This window comes from Monomorium pharaonis, chromosome 8 (genome assembly GCF_013373865.1).
Source record: "Monomorium pharaonis isolate MP-MQ-018 chromosome 8, ASM1337386v2, whole genome shotgun sequence".
Lineage (NCBI taxonomy): Eukaryota > Metazoa > Arthropoda > Insecta > Hymenoptera > Formicidae > Monomorium > Monomorium pharaonis.
The window spans coordinates 7631851-7646047 of record NC_050474.1 but is presented as its reverse complement, the minus strand read 5'-3'; the positions used below and the strand labels follow the sequence as shown (position 1 = coordinate 7646047).

At 36.9% G+C, this 14197-nt stretch overlaps 3 protein-coding genes across 5 annotated transcripts in view; 1 reads left to right on the top strand and 2 right to left on the bottom strand.

Moving 5' to 3' along the window:
* Positions 1–5988, bottom strand: part of LOC118646836 — a 33131-nt gene extending 27143 nt beyond the window's left edge. The window contains exon 1 of the mRNA XM_036290625.1: positions 86–5988. Coding sequence (XP_036146518.1) covers positions 86–2288 — 2203 coding nt within the window. The 5' untranslated portion in view covers positions 2289–5988. The remainder of the gene's footprint in view (positions 1–85) is intronic.
* LOC114253737 (zinc finger BED domain-containing protein 4) lies at positions 5985–6795 on the top strand (the record flags this gene model as incomplete). Its single annotated transcript, XM_028191102.2, has 1 exon — positions 5985–6795. A coding segment is annotated over one exon (795 nt), but the record flags the coding sequence as incomplete, so codon positions are not given.
* A 1448-nt stretch (positions 6796–8243) lies between these two features.
* Positions 8244–10455, bottom strand: LOC105828221. 3 transcript variants are annotated; one of them, XM_028191105.2, is made up of 4 exons: positions 10063–10455; positions 9579–9720; positions 9423–9510; positions 8244–9353 (listed from the first exon to the last, which is right to left on the bottom strand). In XM_028191105.2, the coding sequence occupies exons 1-4, from the start codon at positions 10164–10166 to the stop codon at positions 9160–9162; spliced, it is 528 nt and encodes a 175-aa protein (XP_028046906.1). In that variant the 5' UTR covers positions 10167–10455; the 3' UTR covers positions 8244–9159. The 3 variants fall into 3 exon arrangements, 2 of the variants coding, with proteins under 2 accessions (XP_028046906.1, XP_028046905.1); XM_028191104.2 differs by having other exon boundaries at positions 9579–9723; positions 10063–10454; XR_003625904.2 differs by lacking the exon at positions 9579–9720 and having other exon boundaries at positions 9017–9353; positions 10063–10432.
* Positions 10456–14197: the final 3742 nt, after the last annotated feature.

Genomic DNA, 14197 nt, shown 5'->3' with positions numbered 1-14197 from the left:
TGTTTGCTCGAAGGGGATACGTTCGGTAGAATATCGCGAGTGTCAATTAAGTGAAGCGCTACTAGTCGTCGTGCGAGCATACGAAATACAAAATTCTCGAAACAAATTTGTCTTCGTTCGTTGTATCTTGGCGCGTAATTTTGAGAGTGCGCTAGCAGATGACACGCAAGCCATGTGAAATCGTACGTAACAGAGGTCGTATTCATGTATAAAGCGCGGCATCGTATGTTTGCCTTCGGTTTCGAGCAAAGTGTTCGGCTGCGCATTTGAACAAAGTGTTTGCTCGAAGGGGATACGTTCGGTAGAATATCGCGAGTACCAATTAAGTGAAGCGCTACTAGTCGTCGTGTGAGCATACGAAATACAAAATTCTCGAAACAAATTTGTCTTCGTTCGTTGTATCTTGGCGCGTAATTTTGAGAGTGCGCTAACAGATGACACGCGAGCCATGTGAAATCGTACGTAACAGAGGTCGTATTCATGTATAAAGCGCGGCATCGTTTGTTTGCCTTCGGTTTCGAGTAAAGTGTTCGGCTGCGCATTTGAGCAAAGTGTTTGCTCGAAGAGGATACGTTCGGTAGAATATCGCGAGTACCAATTAAGTGAAGCGCTACTAGTCGTCGTGTGAGCATACGAAATACAAAATTCTCGAAACAAATTTGTCTTCGTTCGTTGTATCTTGGCGCGTAATTTTGAGAGTGCGCTAGCAGATGACACGCGAGCCATGTAAAATCGTACGTAACAGAGGTCGTATTCATGTATAAAGCGCGGCATCGTATGTTTGCCTTCGGTTTCGAGTAAAGTGTTCGGCTGCGCATTTGAGCAAAGTGTTTGCTCGAAGGGGATATGTTCGGTAGAATATCACGAGTGTCAATTAAGTGAAGCGCTACTAGTCGTCGTGCGAGCATACGAAATACAAAATTCTCGAAACAAATTTGTCTTCGTTCGTTGTATCTTGGCGCGTAATTTTGAGAGTGCGCTAGCAGATGACACGCGAGCCATGTGAAATCGTACGTAACAGAGGTCGTATTCATGTATAAAGCGCGGCATCGTATGTTTGCCTTCGGTTTCGAGTAAAGTGTTCGGCTGCGCATTTGAGCAAAGTGTTTGCTCGAAGGGGATACGTTCGGTAGAATATCGCGAGTGTCAATTAAGTGAAGCGCTACTAGTCGTCGTGCGAGCATACGAAATACAAAATTCTCGAAACAAATTTGTCTTCGTTCGTTGTATCTTGGCGCGTAATTTTGAGAGTGCGCTAGCAGATGACACGCGAGCCATGTGAAATCGTACGTAACAGAGGTCGTATTCATGTATAAAGCGCGGCATCGTATGTTTGCCTTCGGTTTCGAGTAAAGTGTTCGGCTGCGCATTTGAGCAAAGTGTTTACTCGAAGGGGATATGTTCGGTAGAATATCACGAGTGTCAATTAAGTGAAGCGCTACTAGTCGTCGTGCGAGCATACGAAATACAAAATTCTCGAAACAAATTTGTGTTCGTTCGTTGTATCTTGGCGCGTAATTTTGAGAGTGCGCTAGCAGATGACACGCGAGCCATGTGAAATCGTACGTAACAGAGGTCGTATTCATGTATAAAGCGCGGCATCGTATGTTTGCCTTCGGTTTCGAGTAAAGTGTTCGGCTGCGCATTTGAGCAAAGTGTTTGCTCGAAGGGGATACGTTCGGTAGAATATCGCGAGTGTCAATTAAGTGAAGCGCTACTAGTCGTCGTGCGAGCATACGAAATACAAAATTCTCGAAACAAATTTGTCTTCGTTCGTTGTATCTTGGCGCGTAATTTTGAGAGTGCGCTAGCAGATGACACGCGAGCCATGTGAAATCGTACGTAACAGAGGTCGTATTCATGTATAAAGCGCGGCATCGTATGTTTGCCTTCGGTTTCGAGTAAAGTGTTCGGCTGCGCATTTGAGCAAAGTGTTTGCTCGAAGGGGATACGTTCGGTAGAATATCGCGAGTGTCAATTAAGTGAAGCGCTACTAGTCGTCGTGCGAGCATACGAAATACAAAATTCTCGAAACAAATTTGTCTTCGTTCGTTGTATCTTGGCGCGTAATTTTGAGAGTGCGCTAGCAGATGACACGCGAGCCATGTGAAATCGTATGTAACAGAGGTCGTATTCATGTATAAAGCGCGGCATCGTTTGTTTGCCTTCGGTTTCGAGTAAAGTGTTCGGCTGCGCATTTGAGCAAAGTGTTTGCTCGAAGGGGATACGTTCGGTAGAATATCGCAAGTGTCAATTAAATGAAGCGCTACTAGTCGTCGTGCGAGCATACGAAATACAAAATTCTTGAAACAAATTTGTTTCCGTTCGTTGTATCTCGACGCGTCTTTTGACAGTTATCAATGCGAACTACAATTAAACTGCGAAGATTTTTAGAAGACGCTGGTGGTATAGTTCTCAAGCGAGTAAAAGACACAATCGAAATGGCTGAGCTTTAACAACATTAATAACAAGGAACATGTGCCGTTTGTCTACGCGGACTTGGAGTGTACCTTAGAGAAGACGGAGAAGTAGGATATGGAAACATCCAACTACTCTTACCAACATCGTCAGCAAGTATTTAGCATAGCATATTACATACATTGTTCGTACGATGACGCGTTATCAGGGTATCGGTTTCGTCGCAATGAAAATTGCATTATATGGTTCGCTAAACAACTAGGAGAATTAGCGCATCGTGTAAAATCAATTTTATCTGCTAATGTCTCCATGGAAACTTTATCGAAAGAGCATTGGGAGGCATATCGTAGCGCGATGCGGTGTCATACTTGTGATAAGCCGTTTGCACCGGATGATACACAAGTGCGTGATCATTGTCACCTCACCGGTCGTTATCGCGGTCCCGCGCATTCGCTTTGTAACTTATATTATCAAAATGTGTTGTACCGGTTATTTTCCATAATTTATCCGGATACGATTCACATTTCATTATCAAGAAAATGGCTACAGTATTCAAATGGAATATCGGCGTATTCCCCATCACAAAAGAAAAATATATTTCTTTCACAAAGCATGTTATAGGTACTGCTGATAAATTAGACATAAAGTCACATAAAATTAAGGTTCATAGATTCGTATAAATTTTTCAATTCCAGTCTTGAAATATTGACATCATTTCTCAATAAAGAAAAATTAAAAAATGTACGTAATGAATTTTCGAATCTATCTAACGAAGAATTTGATTTATTGACTCGTAAAGGCGTATTTCCGTACGAGTACATTGACTGGGTCGAGAAGTTGGAGAAAACGCGTTTGCCACCGCGCGAATCATTCTTTAGTTCGTTGACGGGCGATACCGTGTCCGAGAGCGATTACGCGCACGCCAAGAACGTATGGGATCGGTTCTCTATTCGAACGCTGGGCGATCTGTATTTGAAAACAGATGTATTGTTGTTAGCCAACATTTTTGAAAATTTTCGCGATAAATGTGTTGAAAGTTACGGTCTCGCATTATTACACATTACCGGGTTTTACGTGGGACGCTATGTTAAAATATACCGACATTACTTTTAAACTACTTACGGACATAGACATGTTAATGTTCATCGAGCGCGGTATACGCAGCGGCCTAAGTCAATGTTCGAACAGATACGCACAGGCTAACAAGTACATGCAGACATACGATCCATTAAAACCAACCTTATGTACTTTAACGTTAATAATTTGTCCGGCGGACTTAACGTTTTTCCCTGTTGCTGAGCCTTTTAAGAAAAATAGTTAAGTAAGAGAAATCGTACTCTGACGGTTATTAATAACAAAAAATATTTGCACAGGATCATTCTATCGTCACGCGCAAGTTCGTGAGATATAGCGACAACTTGGAATTTTATTTTCAAAGAACAATAAATACATAAATTGAAAAGTATAGCCATTAAACAAAAACACGAGTTTCTCCATCTATAAATAGTTTCTAAAAACCGTCAGATATGATTCAATTCCTTTGGAATCTGAGCGTTGTTGAGTTTGGAATAAAAAATAACAGCTATTTTCATTAGTGGATCATGCTTAAATAACGCCTTAAATCGGTACCTAATGTAAAAATAAAAAAAAGGGGGAATGATGGAACTTGAAAAATTAAACTCATCAAACAAGAGACCATCGAAAACTATAAAACTTATCACTGAAACAAAAACACGGTCCGCGCTCGACTAACAACCGAAGGTACAACTCTCTACAAACAATTTACAGACGAACATAAATTTCCTTTTTTTTCTTGTCACCTGTTCCTTAGATAAAAATATAAAAATTCTAAATTCCCACTCAAAACCAAAAGTAATTCGGGCGGAGACTGGAAGAGATGAGCCATTGATTGGTCACCTAAGCGATCAGTAACCAAAGTAAATTTTCCAATAAACAAACTCCAAAAGTAGCTTTGGAAGGGCCTACCAATCCAAAACCGAGACTGCCTACATCCAAACCCTTCCCTTCGAGAAATCCTCTATAAAACCGCGATCCAAAGAATCGCGAGCAGCTTATTTTACAAAACCTTTTACTTGCTCTCGGAGTTTAGAGCCAGTGCACACCACATTTTCTGCAAGTGACAAAATCTTATTTAAGTTTTGATTATTCCTGTCGATCAGAGCCAGTGCGCGCCATATTTTCCGCACCCGACCTCCACCTTAGTGGTCGGCGATTTATTCGAACTTTCGCATCAATGATCGACGACAAACTGTTTAAAGTGGGCCCCTAGTGCCAACTGCTGATGAAGTGAGTGTCTCACTCAACCCCTGATAACTCAACTCCATCGACTCTAAGTCAGATGACTCGACCCACCTCCCTTACGCTAACAACCCAAATAGCACCATACGTCTTATGGACATCCGTTTTACATCCATTTTTCGATCATACATCCATAGACATAAAACGGACGTCTAATGAAACGAACGTCCATGCAAGGACACATACTGACTAATAATAAACGGACGTCCAATGGACGTCCATTTGCTTCCACTTTATATAATTAATATATGGATAAATATTGTATGTCTAATGGATGTTCGTACCTGGATTTGTTTTTATCCATTTCTTCTTCTTAAAAAAACGGAAATCTTTTAAATTTTGTATTGTATAATTTATCATCTATTATATTCAATGAGTATTTTATGAGACACTAAACATAAATTTTATAAGCCTATGAATTTGCCAGAAACTTTGACTTTATATTATTGACTTAGTTAATTTTCATTCCACTGACGACAAGTATTCCTCTCTCTTTTCTTTTTAAGTTTTAGTTTATATATTTCTAATAAGTACTGCATGATAAAAGTATTGTGATATTATTATTATTAATTACATAGTTCGTCGAGGATCCCGCGTGCGATTCTTGACATTCCGCACCTTTTCCCGTGGTCGAGGATCCCGCGTGTGATTCTCAACATCCCGCACCTTCTTCCGTCGTCGAGGATCCCGCGTATGATTTTCGACCTTTTACACCTCTCCCTCCTTCTTCAAGATATTCTCCGATCAGTTCCCCTGAACCAGAAGAGGTACCACCCCCACTTTCACCTCCATCCTCCGACATCGAGATCCTAGATGAATTCCCCCCCTTCCGCACCGACCCCATTATTATCATTACGATGGTACCCAACAATCTTTAATAGAATTATTAGCACAGTTTCCAATGAAAACTGATCCTCTAGTCCTGCGTTATTCACTGCTACTACTGAAAATCTATACTTCATATTGCGTATAAATTTTCAGTATTGGCAGTGTTCCGTAGGAACACGAAAAAGCAAGTCGTATAATGGCTAACACATGTTTTAAGATGTGACGCTTCGGCCCTTCACAAGGCAGGAGAGGGGATAGCGGATAGAGCGGGGGAGCTCTGGAGACGAGACTTCACTTCAGTTTTGTATTTTGGCAAGTGAATATCTCGAGCCAGTGCGAACCGAATTTTTTCACACGTACAAATTGTCTTTAATCGACCGAATCCTTGCGAGATATTATTCGCGCAGTCCGATCGTTAATTTAACCATACACATTGTAAAGAGCTCAGTCTCTTCGACATTCACATACGTACGGGGCCCCGCGACAAACTTAGTTTTCTGAACAACGGGAATCCAGTTATAAATAACAAAATTATTGTAATTCGCTATCAGGGGTTTTTATGCCTACACGGCTTTTCCCCTAGAGCCAATAAAGGTCAATCCCTTTTTGCTCTAATTGCATCATTTACCACCATATTAGATTCAAGATTTAAAACTAAATTTTTATCAGACGAAAATAAGGCGAAACAATGGATAATCGACGAATTACTTGAAATAAATAATAGAGCCGAAGATAAAGACACACACAGTCATAATGTCAATCCTGTTCAAGAACAAGATATCATCAGTGAAACACACAACGACATTTGGAAGTGTTTTGACGACATCGTGAATAATTCAAAATCAGATAATAGCGATAATAGTATTATTGAGGATTCATTAAACACGGGATTGTTTAAAAAACAACCAAGTAATCGCAGTAAAAAAAAAATTTCAATTCACAATGCCGAATTAACAAAGTATCTGACGATACCTCTATCACCAAGAACTGAAGATCCTTTAACATGGTGGAAAACCCATGCTTTAGAATATCCTAATCTCAAAATTTTTGTTTTAAAATATTTGAGTGCTCCACCTTCTTCTGTACATTCCGAAAGACTCTTTAACGCAAGAAAATTAGTTTACTCTGACAATAGAAATAAATTATCACCGCAAAATGCGGAAATGTTATTATTTATAATGAAAAATTTATTAATATTAAACTATGATTATTAAGTAATATTAAAACTAAGAAAAATATAAGAAAGATTATTTTAAATTATTTTTATAACTTTTGTTTTGTCATTTTAACATTAATAATTGATAATTGTTCCCTTCCCTAATCGTCTTTATTATTATTTATCGATTGCTTCAAAACTTTAATTCAAAAGATTGGCTGTACCGCAACCGCAATATTATTTTCCAAATTTCAAACAATTATAAGTTATAATCACTTGTGTAATATTTTTTTAAATTAATACCGGATATCCGGCAATACGCGTAAGGCCGGATCTACAATAGTAAGAGCCACCGCACAAGCTTTTTCGTAACACGTTACGTTACGTTAAGTGCTCCATAAATCTAAGTTCGTACTTAAAATTAAACTTACATCAACGCACAAAGAAACTTTTAACGTAAGTTCTTAAGTTCTTACGTTAAGGATTTCTTTGTGCGTCGATTTTGTGCGAAGTTAAATTTTAAGTACAACTTAGGTTCGTATGGAGTACTTAACGTAACTTAACGCGTTATGGAAGAGTTTGTGCGGTGGCCCTAAGCCTTAAGCCCTAAAGAATCAATTATATTCGTTTATTCTTCTCACATTCAATTATAATTGATCAGTTTCTTATGACATAAGGCTTACTACACCTATTGTAGATCCGGGCTAAGGACCTTCACACACGAATTGACATAATCGTAACATAAGGTTTCGACGCGTCGGATTGGGCGACCGTAACCGTAACTTTCCGTAGGGCCACCGCACAAACTCTTCCATAACGCGTTACGTTACGTTAAGTACTCCATACGAACCTAAGTTGTACTTAAAATTTAACTTAAATCAACGCACAAAGAAATCCTTAACGTAAGAACTTAAGAACTTACGTTAAAAGTTTCTTTGTGCGTTGATGTAAGTTTAATTTTAAGTACGAACTCAGGTTTATGGAACACTTAACGTAACGTAACGTGTTACGAAAAAGCTTGTGCGGTGGCTCGTAACCGGCTGAATCAAGTACGTGATTGGTCGAAATCTTACTGTAATGGTTAAGTCAATTCGTGTGTAAAGGCCCTAAGGCCGGATCTACAATAGATGTAGTAAGCCTTAAGCCTTAAAGAGTTAACCAATTATACTTAATTATTCTTCTCACATTCAATTATAATTGGTCAGTTTCTCATGGCATAAGGCCGAATCTACAATAGGTGTAGTAAGCCTTAAGCCACAAGGAATTAACCAATTATATTCAATTATTCTTCTCATATTCAATTATAATTGGTCAGATTCTTAAGGCATAAGGCTTACTATACCTATTGTAGATCCAGCCTAATGGATTACACACTTCATGTGCTAAATATCTATTTCACCATTAGTTATTTCACGTACTATAATAACTACAGCGTGTAATATAATTACAATTACTGTAATTCTTTCTGTAATAACTATAAGAAATCGTATAACTACACAACTTATTTTCTAACTGTAGTTTCTTTCCCTAAGGGTGCAACTTATGCAATTCTTCAAAATATTTCCATTGTATTTTATCTCCACCACTATCAAGAAATTGTTTCTTTTTTCCAAGAGCATTTCTTACCAACTTTAATATATAATTTGGAAATACGTAGACGTTGGTATCATTAGCAGGATAGTTGAACCAATTCTGATAATTATTTCAATGTTGAAGTTTATATCCAAGCTGCTGTGACATACTTATGTTAGAACGTAAGCTGTCACACGTTAGTGATACAATAAGCATTCCAGTTTCCTGAATTGCTTGTTAGACATTGAAATGTTAAGTTTTTGTTCAGTGCTTACACCATTGATTAAATAATATGCAATAGGTAATTTCCAAAATTGATTCATCCAAACTGTACAAAAAAACCAACGGTTCTTTGGCAATTTTTGTATTATCAATTATTTTATATTCATTCTATATTCTTACCAAAATCTACGTATCCTACAAATTTATCCTTACAATAATCTATTGGCGTATGGCCATTTCATTAAAAATTAGTGCACCTATTAATTTATGAGAAGCAGAACGCACATGCCGTTTTATAGTCTCTAAAGTCTCTGTATTAACGCCAGGTTCTTCATCGAACAAACGATAGAGTTTTTTTCGATAGAGTTTTAAGATGTGGCAAACAATTATATAAAATTGTATCAAATATAATTGTATGCTCTAGGTGACTAATAATGTAGTGATGAAGTAAATTGGCGTAATCTATCTTTATACGCTCTTAAAACAAGTAAATTTTGTCTCTTCTTATTTCTTGTTTAACTAATTCTTTCATACCTTTTTTCATATGTTGTAATATATTACTTTTATCTGTTATAAGATGCTGTTTTTGCAGATTCTTTAGAATGCTTTTCAATGATTGAAGTTTTGTCCGCATTTTTTTCTCGTTATAATTGTCCTAACAGTTTTTTTTTTTTAGATTTAATTTTACTTGCGTGATTCTGTCGTAATTGGACCCTTATTGGCGAGTTGAATATTCTTTCAGGAGAGATGCTTGTAGAATGATCCATCATTTTACATGTTGGAACTTCAGTCGGAATTTCAGCACAAACTTCAATAGATATAATACTATTACTTGTTCCTATAACAATATAGATTATTTAATAAATTTAATAATTTATTAATATAAAGAGAATTCTTGATTACTAACCTGCTTTATACATTTCTGTATTTTCTACAATAATCAATGAGTTATCTTTCCGATGTTTTTTTATGCAGGCAATTCTCTCTTCAGATAACTGCAAATAAAAATTGTTAGTTATCATAATGTTATTACATAAATACATTTATCAAAAATTATACATACATATGAAAAAACATCTTTTTTTTTTAATTTATGCAATAAATGATTTGGTTCATAATTTTCTTCTTTGAAATGTGCGGAACAAACGGTAGCTCTTTTATGTAGATTATAATTTTCTAAATATAAGGTTTTAAGCCATTCGTTTCTTCTTTACGAGATGTTCGTAAAAATTTAAAAAATATATATTATTTTAAATGTAAATTTATAAACTAATAAAATAATAATTAGCCTCTCCCAATAAAATGGTACATGAAATCCACGTTCTTTTCACATGGAATCCACGTTTCTACATGGATTCTACGTGATAATAACGTGGCTTTCACATACTGTCTTATTGAAGTCATAGCTTTATCATTATTGGGTAATAATAATTTGAAATCGATCTACACCTATTCTTTTACTTTAAATAATAAAATTATTGAATTTTTTAAATTAATATAACCTAACCTAACCTAATCCAATATATAGATTTAAATCATTTACTTACAAGTGGAATGAGAATTTTTTGTTTGTAGTTTTTTCTTCTTCTAATTGTTCATAATTCTTGTGATCGGGGCGATTTTTACAACCAAATACCATACAGAAGGTCATGATGATTATTATTTTTTTACAATAAGCATAACTGCAATGTTCCGAATGAGCCGAACCATTAGTCGAATATTATCGAGTGTGACTAGTGTGAGTCACCGAGTTCTGGTTTGACTGAATTACGGTTACTGACGGTTACTACCGTTTCACTGCGAATTTCAGACCTCCCTCCCTCGTTCGAATCTCAGCGACAACCAGCGACAACAAATAGGCCTATTCTTTTTAATAGCTGCACTGGGGCTCGATTCTTGAATTCATTTGCAAGAGAAACGTATTCGCAAATTCTGTTATTACAGAAAAGTTGAAAATTTATTGGCTATCGTATGGCTTTTAACCAATAAACTTGCAACTTTTCTGTTAGAGCGGGTATTTGCGCATACGTTTTCTTGCGAATGAATTCAAGAATCGAGCCCCAGAGCTCAAAGCTGCACCGCTAGGGTGCGTTCTTAAATTCGCAACGGATACAGCCAGATGCACCAGAATGTCATTCCACCTTTGTTACTTACGGAAAGTTGAACAAAGATAGAATGACATTCTGATGTATCTGGCTGCATCCGTTGCAAATTTAAGAACGCACTCCTACTGACTGCTACATTTGGTCTGTTCTTTCTAGCTGCACTGTTGCACTGGTGCAATAAGTTAGAATGAGAAAAAATATACTTGTCTTACTTTAACTTATTGCATCGGTGCAACAGTGCAGCTAGAAAGAACAGACCAATTGGTGCAACCGTGCAACAAGTTAAAGTAAGATAAATATATTTTCCCATTCTAAGGCTGAATCCTCGTGCAGACACCGGCGCTTTGACGATAAATATTACCGCCATCACCTGTTTTTCACCAATTAGCGCTCGGTGTCAAAGCGCCGTTGAGAATCCGGGGTAATGGTATATCCACACAAACTTGCATAAGCGCATAATCATATGCTTAAGAAATTGATCTATTTTCTTATGTAAGTGTTTGTAGACCAATCAACTTTCTTAACTATATGTTTATGCGCTTATACAAGTTTGTGTGGATATACTCTGAGTGAGACATAGGCCGGAATTCATAGTCGAATCTTATTCAAGTTCCAGCTTAGCACGATCTTGAGACGTCAATGCTGTTATTTCATTGGTTAAGTAAGTCTCAAGTCGGCTCGAAGCTAGACTTAAGACAATGCTTGAGCTTAAGATCGGTCTATGAATCCCGTCCATAAGGGCCATCGCACACGAAATAGCATAACCTGCATAAGCATAGCATAAGACCATTGAACCAATCAGTTTCCAGCATAAAGTCGCCATATTGATATACATAAGATGCGTATTGGCCTAGAGCTCTTAAGAGGATGCTAAACTGCCCATCAAACTTGATTGAGGTCGATAATGCAGAGTCATTATTTATCTTTGTTCATGAAAAAATTTGCTTTAAAATACAAGTTATATAGCTTATTCTTACAAATAAATGATGTCTCACAGTTTGGAATAGAAGGAATACTATATTTGTCAAATTACGATTACAAGCCGTAAAAAAACATATTTATGTGATCAACAATTTTGTTCATTTAAGCGCTTTTATTATATAAATATCTTTTTTTACTTCTTGTAATTGTAATTTGACGATTATAGCTTTATTCCTCAATCTATTCTGAACCCAAGAACATCATTTATTTGTACGTATAAGCTACATAACTTGTATTTTGAAGCAAATATTTTTATAAACAAATAAATTTTAAAAAATTTTTTGCATTTTTGGTCTTTATCTAATCGTCCCTGGGCTTATTTGTGTACGTACTTTAAAAGTGTAAAAGGATTATCAATTCTGTAAATTCAATTCGAAACTAAATGGTTAAACAGAATGTCGATAAAACATATGGTTTAGCATTCTAGGATTAGGGCTCTTAAGGCTTAAACACAATGCCAGGCAACAGGCAATAGAAACAGAAAATAAAGAAAGAGAAAAAGAGAGAAGAAGATCCTTTCTTTCTTTCTCTCTTTCATTATTTCTATTCCTATTGCCTGTTGCCTGGCATTGTGTTTAGGTCTTTATGCTATACATAGCAGGTTATGCATATGCATAAAGCCTCGTCTACAGAAGTCGCAAGCAGCCAGTTGCGACTTGCGACAGCCAATGAGCGTCTAGTTTCTAGTTAAAGCTCGACAATCATTGACTGTCACAAGTCGCAACTGGCTGCTTGCGACTTCTGTAGACGAGGCTTAACATATTTTGTGTGTAATGGCCTTAGGTATATCTACACAACTTGCATAAGCGTATAAGTATATGCATAAGGAATACGATTGGTCTACTTTCTTATGTAAGTGCTTGTAGACCAATCAATTTTCTTATGTATATGCTTATGCGCTTATGCAAGTTTGTGTGGATATATCATGACTTATTGCACCAGTGCAGCAGTGCACCGAAAAAGAACAGACCAAATGCCCCATCTATCTTATAGGACAAAATTCAAGATCTATCTTAAGTACCATTTTAAAAGCGAGAGTTAATATTTGAAATGAATTGAATCTTCAAAAAACAGAATTCAAAAGATATTTAATTGAATCTGATCTATCTTCTGAATTCTGCTTTTTGCAAAATGTCAATGGGTCTGTTCGCGTCACATGCCCCAACATGCTCCTGTTCACCCCAACGCACTCCAATACGTTGATTCCGATGACGCCAACCTATTAGAATGCGTTGGAGTGAGTAGGAGCATGTCGGAGCATGGCAACGCGAACAAACTAAATATTTTTAAATTCTTTTCAATCCTACGTTTTATGTATAGGATTGACTATACGCTTGCAATAGCCATCAGTAAATAAAGATTCTCGGTGGCATATGTTATAGCTGTTGGCAATGCCATCATTATGAAAAGTACATTTATTTAAAAATAAAAGGTACTTGGAAAAATAATATTTTCTATTTTAATTATAATTTTTAGTAATTGCATTGATAATATACTTAATTTGTTTAAACACTATAATACTATAAAATTATGTTGTTAAATATAACACTTTAATGTAAAAGAGTAAATAGTGGGTGCATTCAGTAGCACAACCGCTCACTGAACGGCTAAGTAGCAATTGAAAATGATTTGCTGGATCCAAAGGTAAGACCCAATCATCTTCAATTGCTACTTAGCCGCTCAGTGAGCGGTTGTGCTACTGAATGCACTCAGTAAATAATAAAGTTTTAGGCCGGTATTTATAATTGAATCTTATTCAAGACTTATCATAGGCCGGTATTCATAGTTGAATCTTAGGGCCACCGCACAAACTCTTCCATAATGCGTTACGTTACGTTAAGTACTCCATACAAACCTAAGTTGTACTTAAAATTTAACTTAAATTAACGCACAAAGAAATCCTTAACGTAAGAACTTAAGAACTTACGTTAAAAGTTTCTTTGTGCGTTGATGTAAGTTTAATTTTAAGTACGAACTTAGGTTTATGGAGCACTTAACGTAACGTAACGTGTTACGAAAAAGCTTGTGCGGTGGCTCTTACTCAAGAGTTATCTTAAGCACGATCTTGAGACGTCAATGCTGTTATTTTATTGGTTAAGTAACCCTGGATCCTCATGCAGACAACGGCGCTTTGACACCGAGCGCTAATTGGTGATAAATGGGTGATGGCGGTAATATTTACCACCACCACCCGTTTTTTTACCAATTAGCGCTCGGTGTCAAAGCGCCGATGTCTGCATGAGGATCCAGCCTAAGTCTCAAGTTTGCTCGAAGCTAGACTTAAGGTCTGTATTCATAGTCGAATCTTATTTTAAGATCGTCTCAGTTAGGGTGCTGTCCCATGGGCCTCAGAAAACGGAATCGGAAAAGCGGATCACCAATCACGGGATCGTTCTGATAAAACCATTTCAAAAATTCCGTCGAAACGGGTCCCGTGATTGGTGATCCGCCTTTCCGATTCCGTTTTCTGAGGCCCATAGAACAGCACCCTTATGCCCGATTTCTTCACTTCCCGATAAAGTTATCCGGAGGATAAATATCAAGTTTAACCAATCACGTGCATGGATTTGATAGTTTATCTTCTGGATAATTTTAA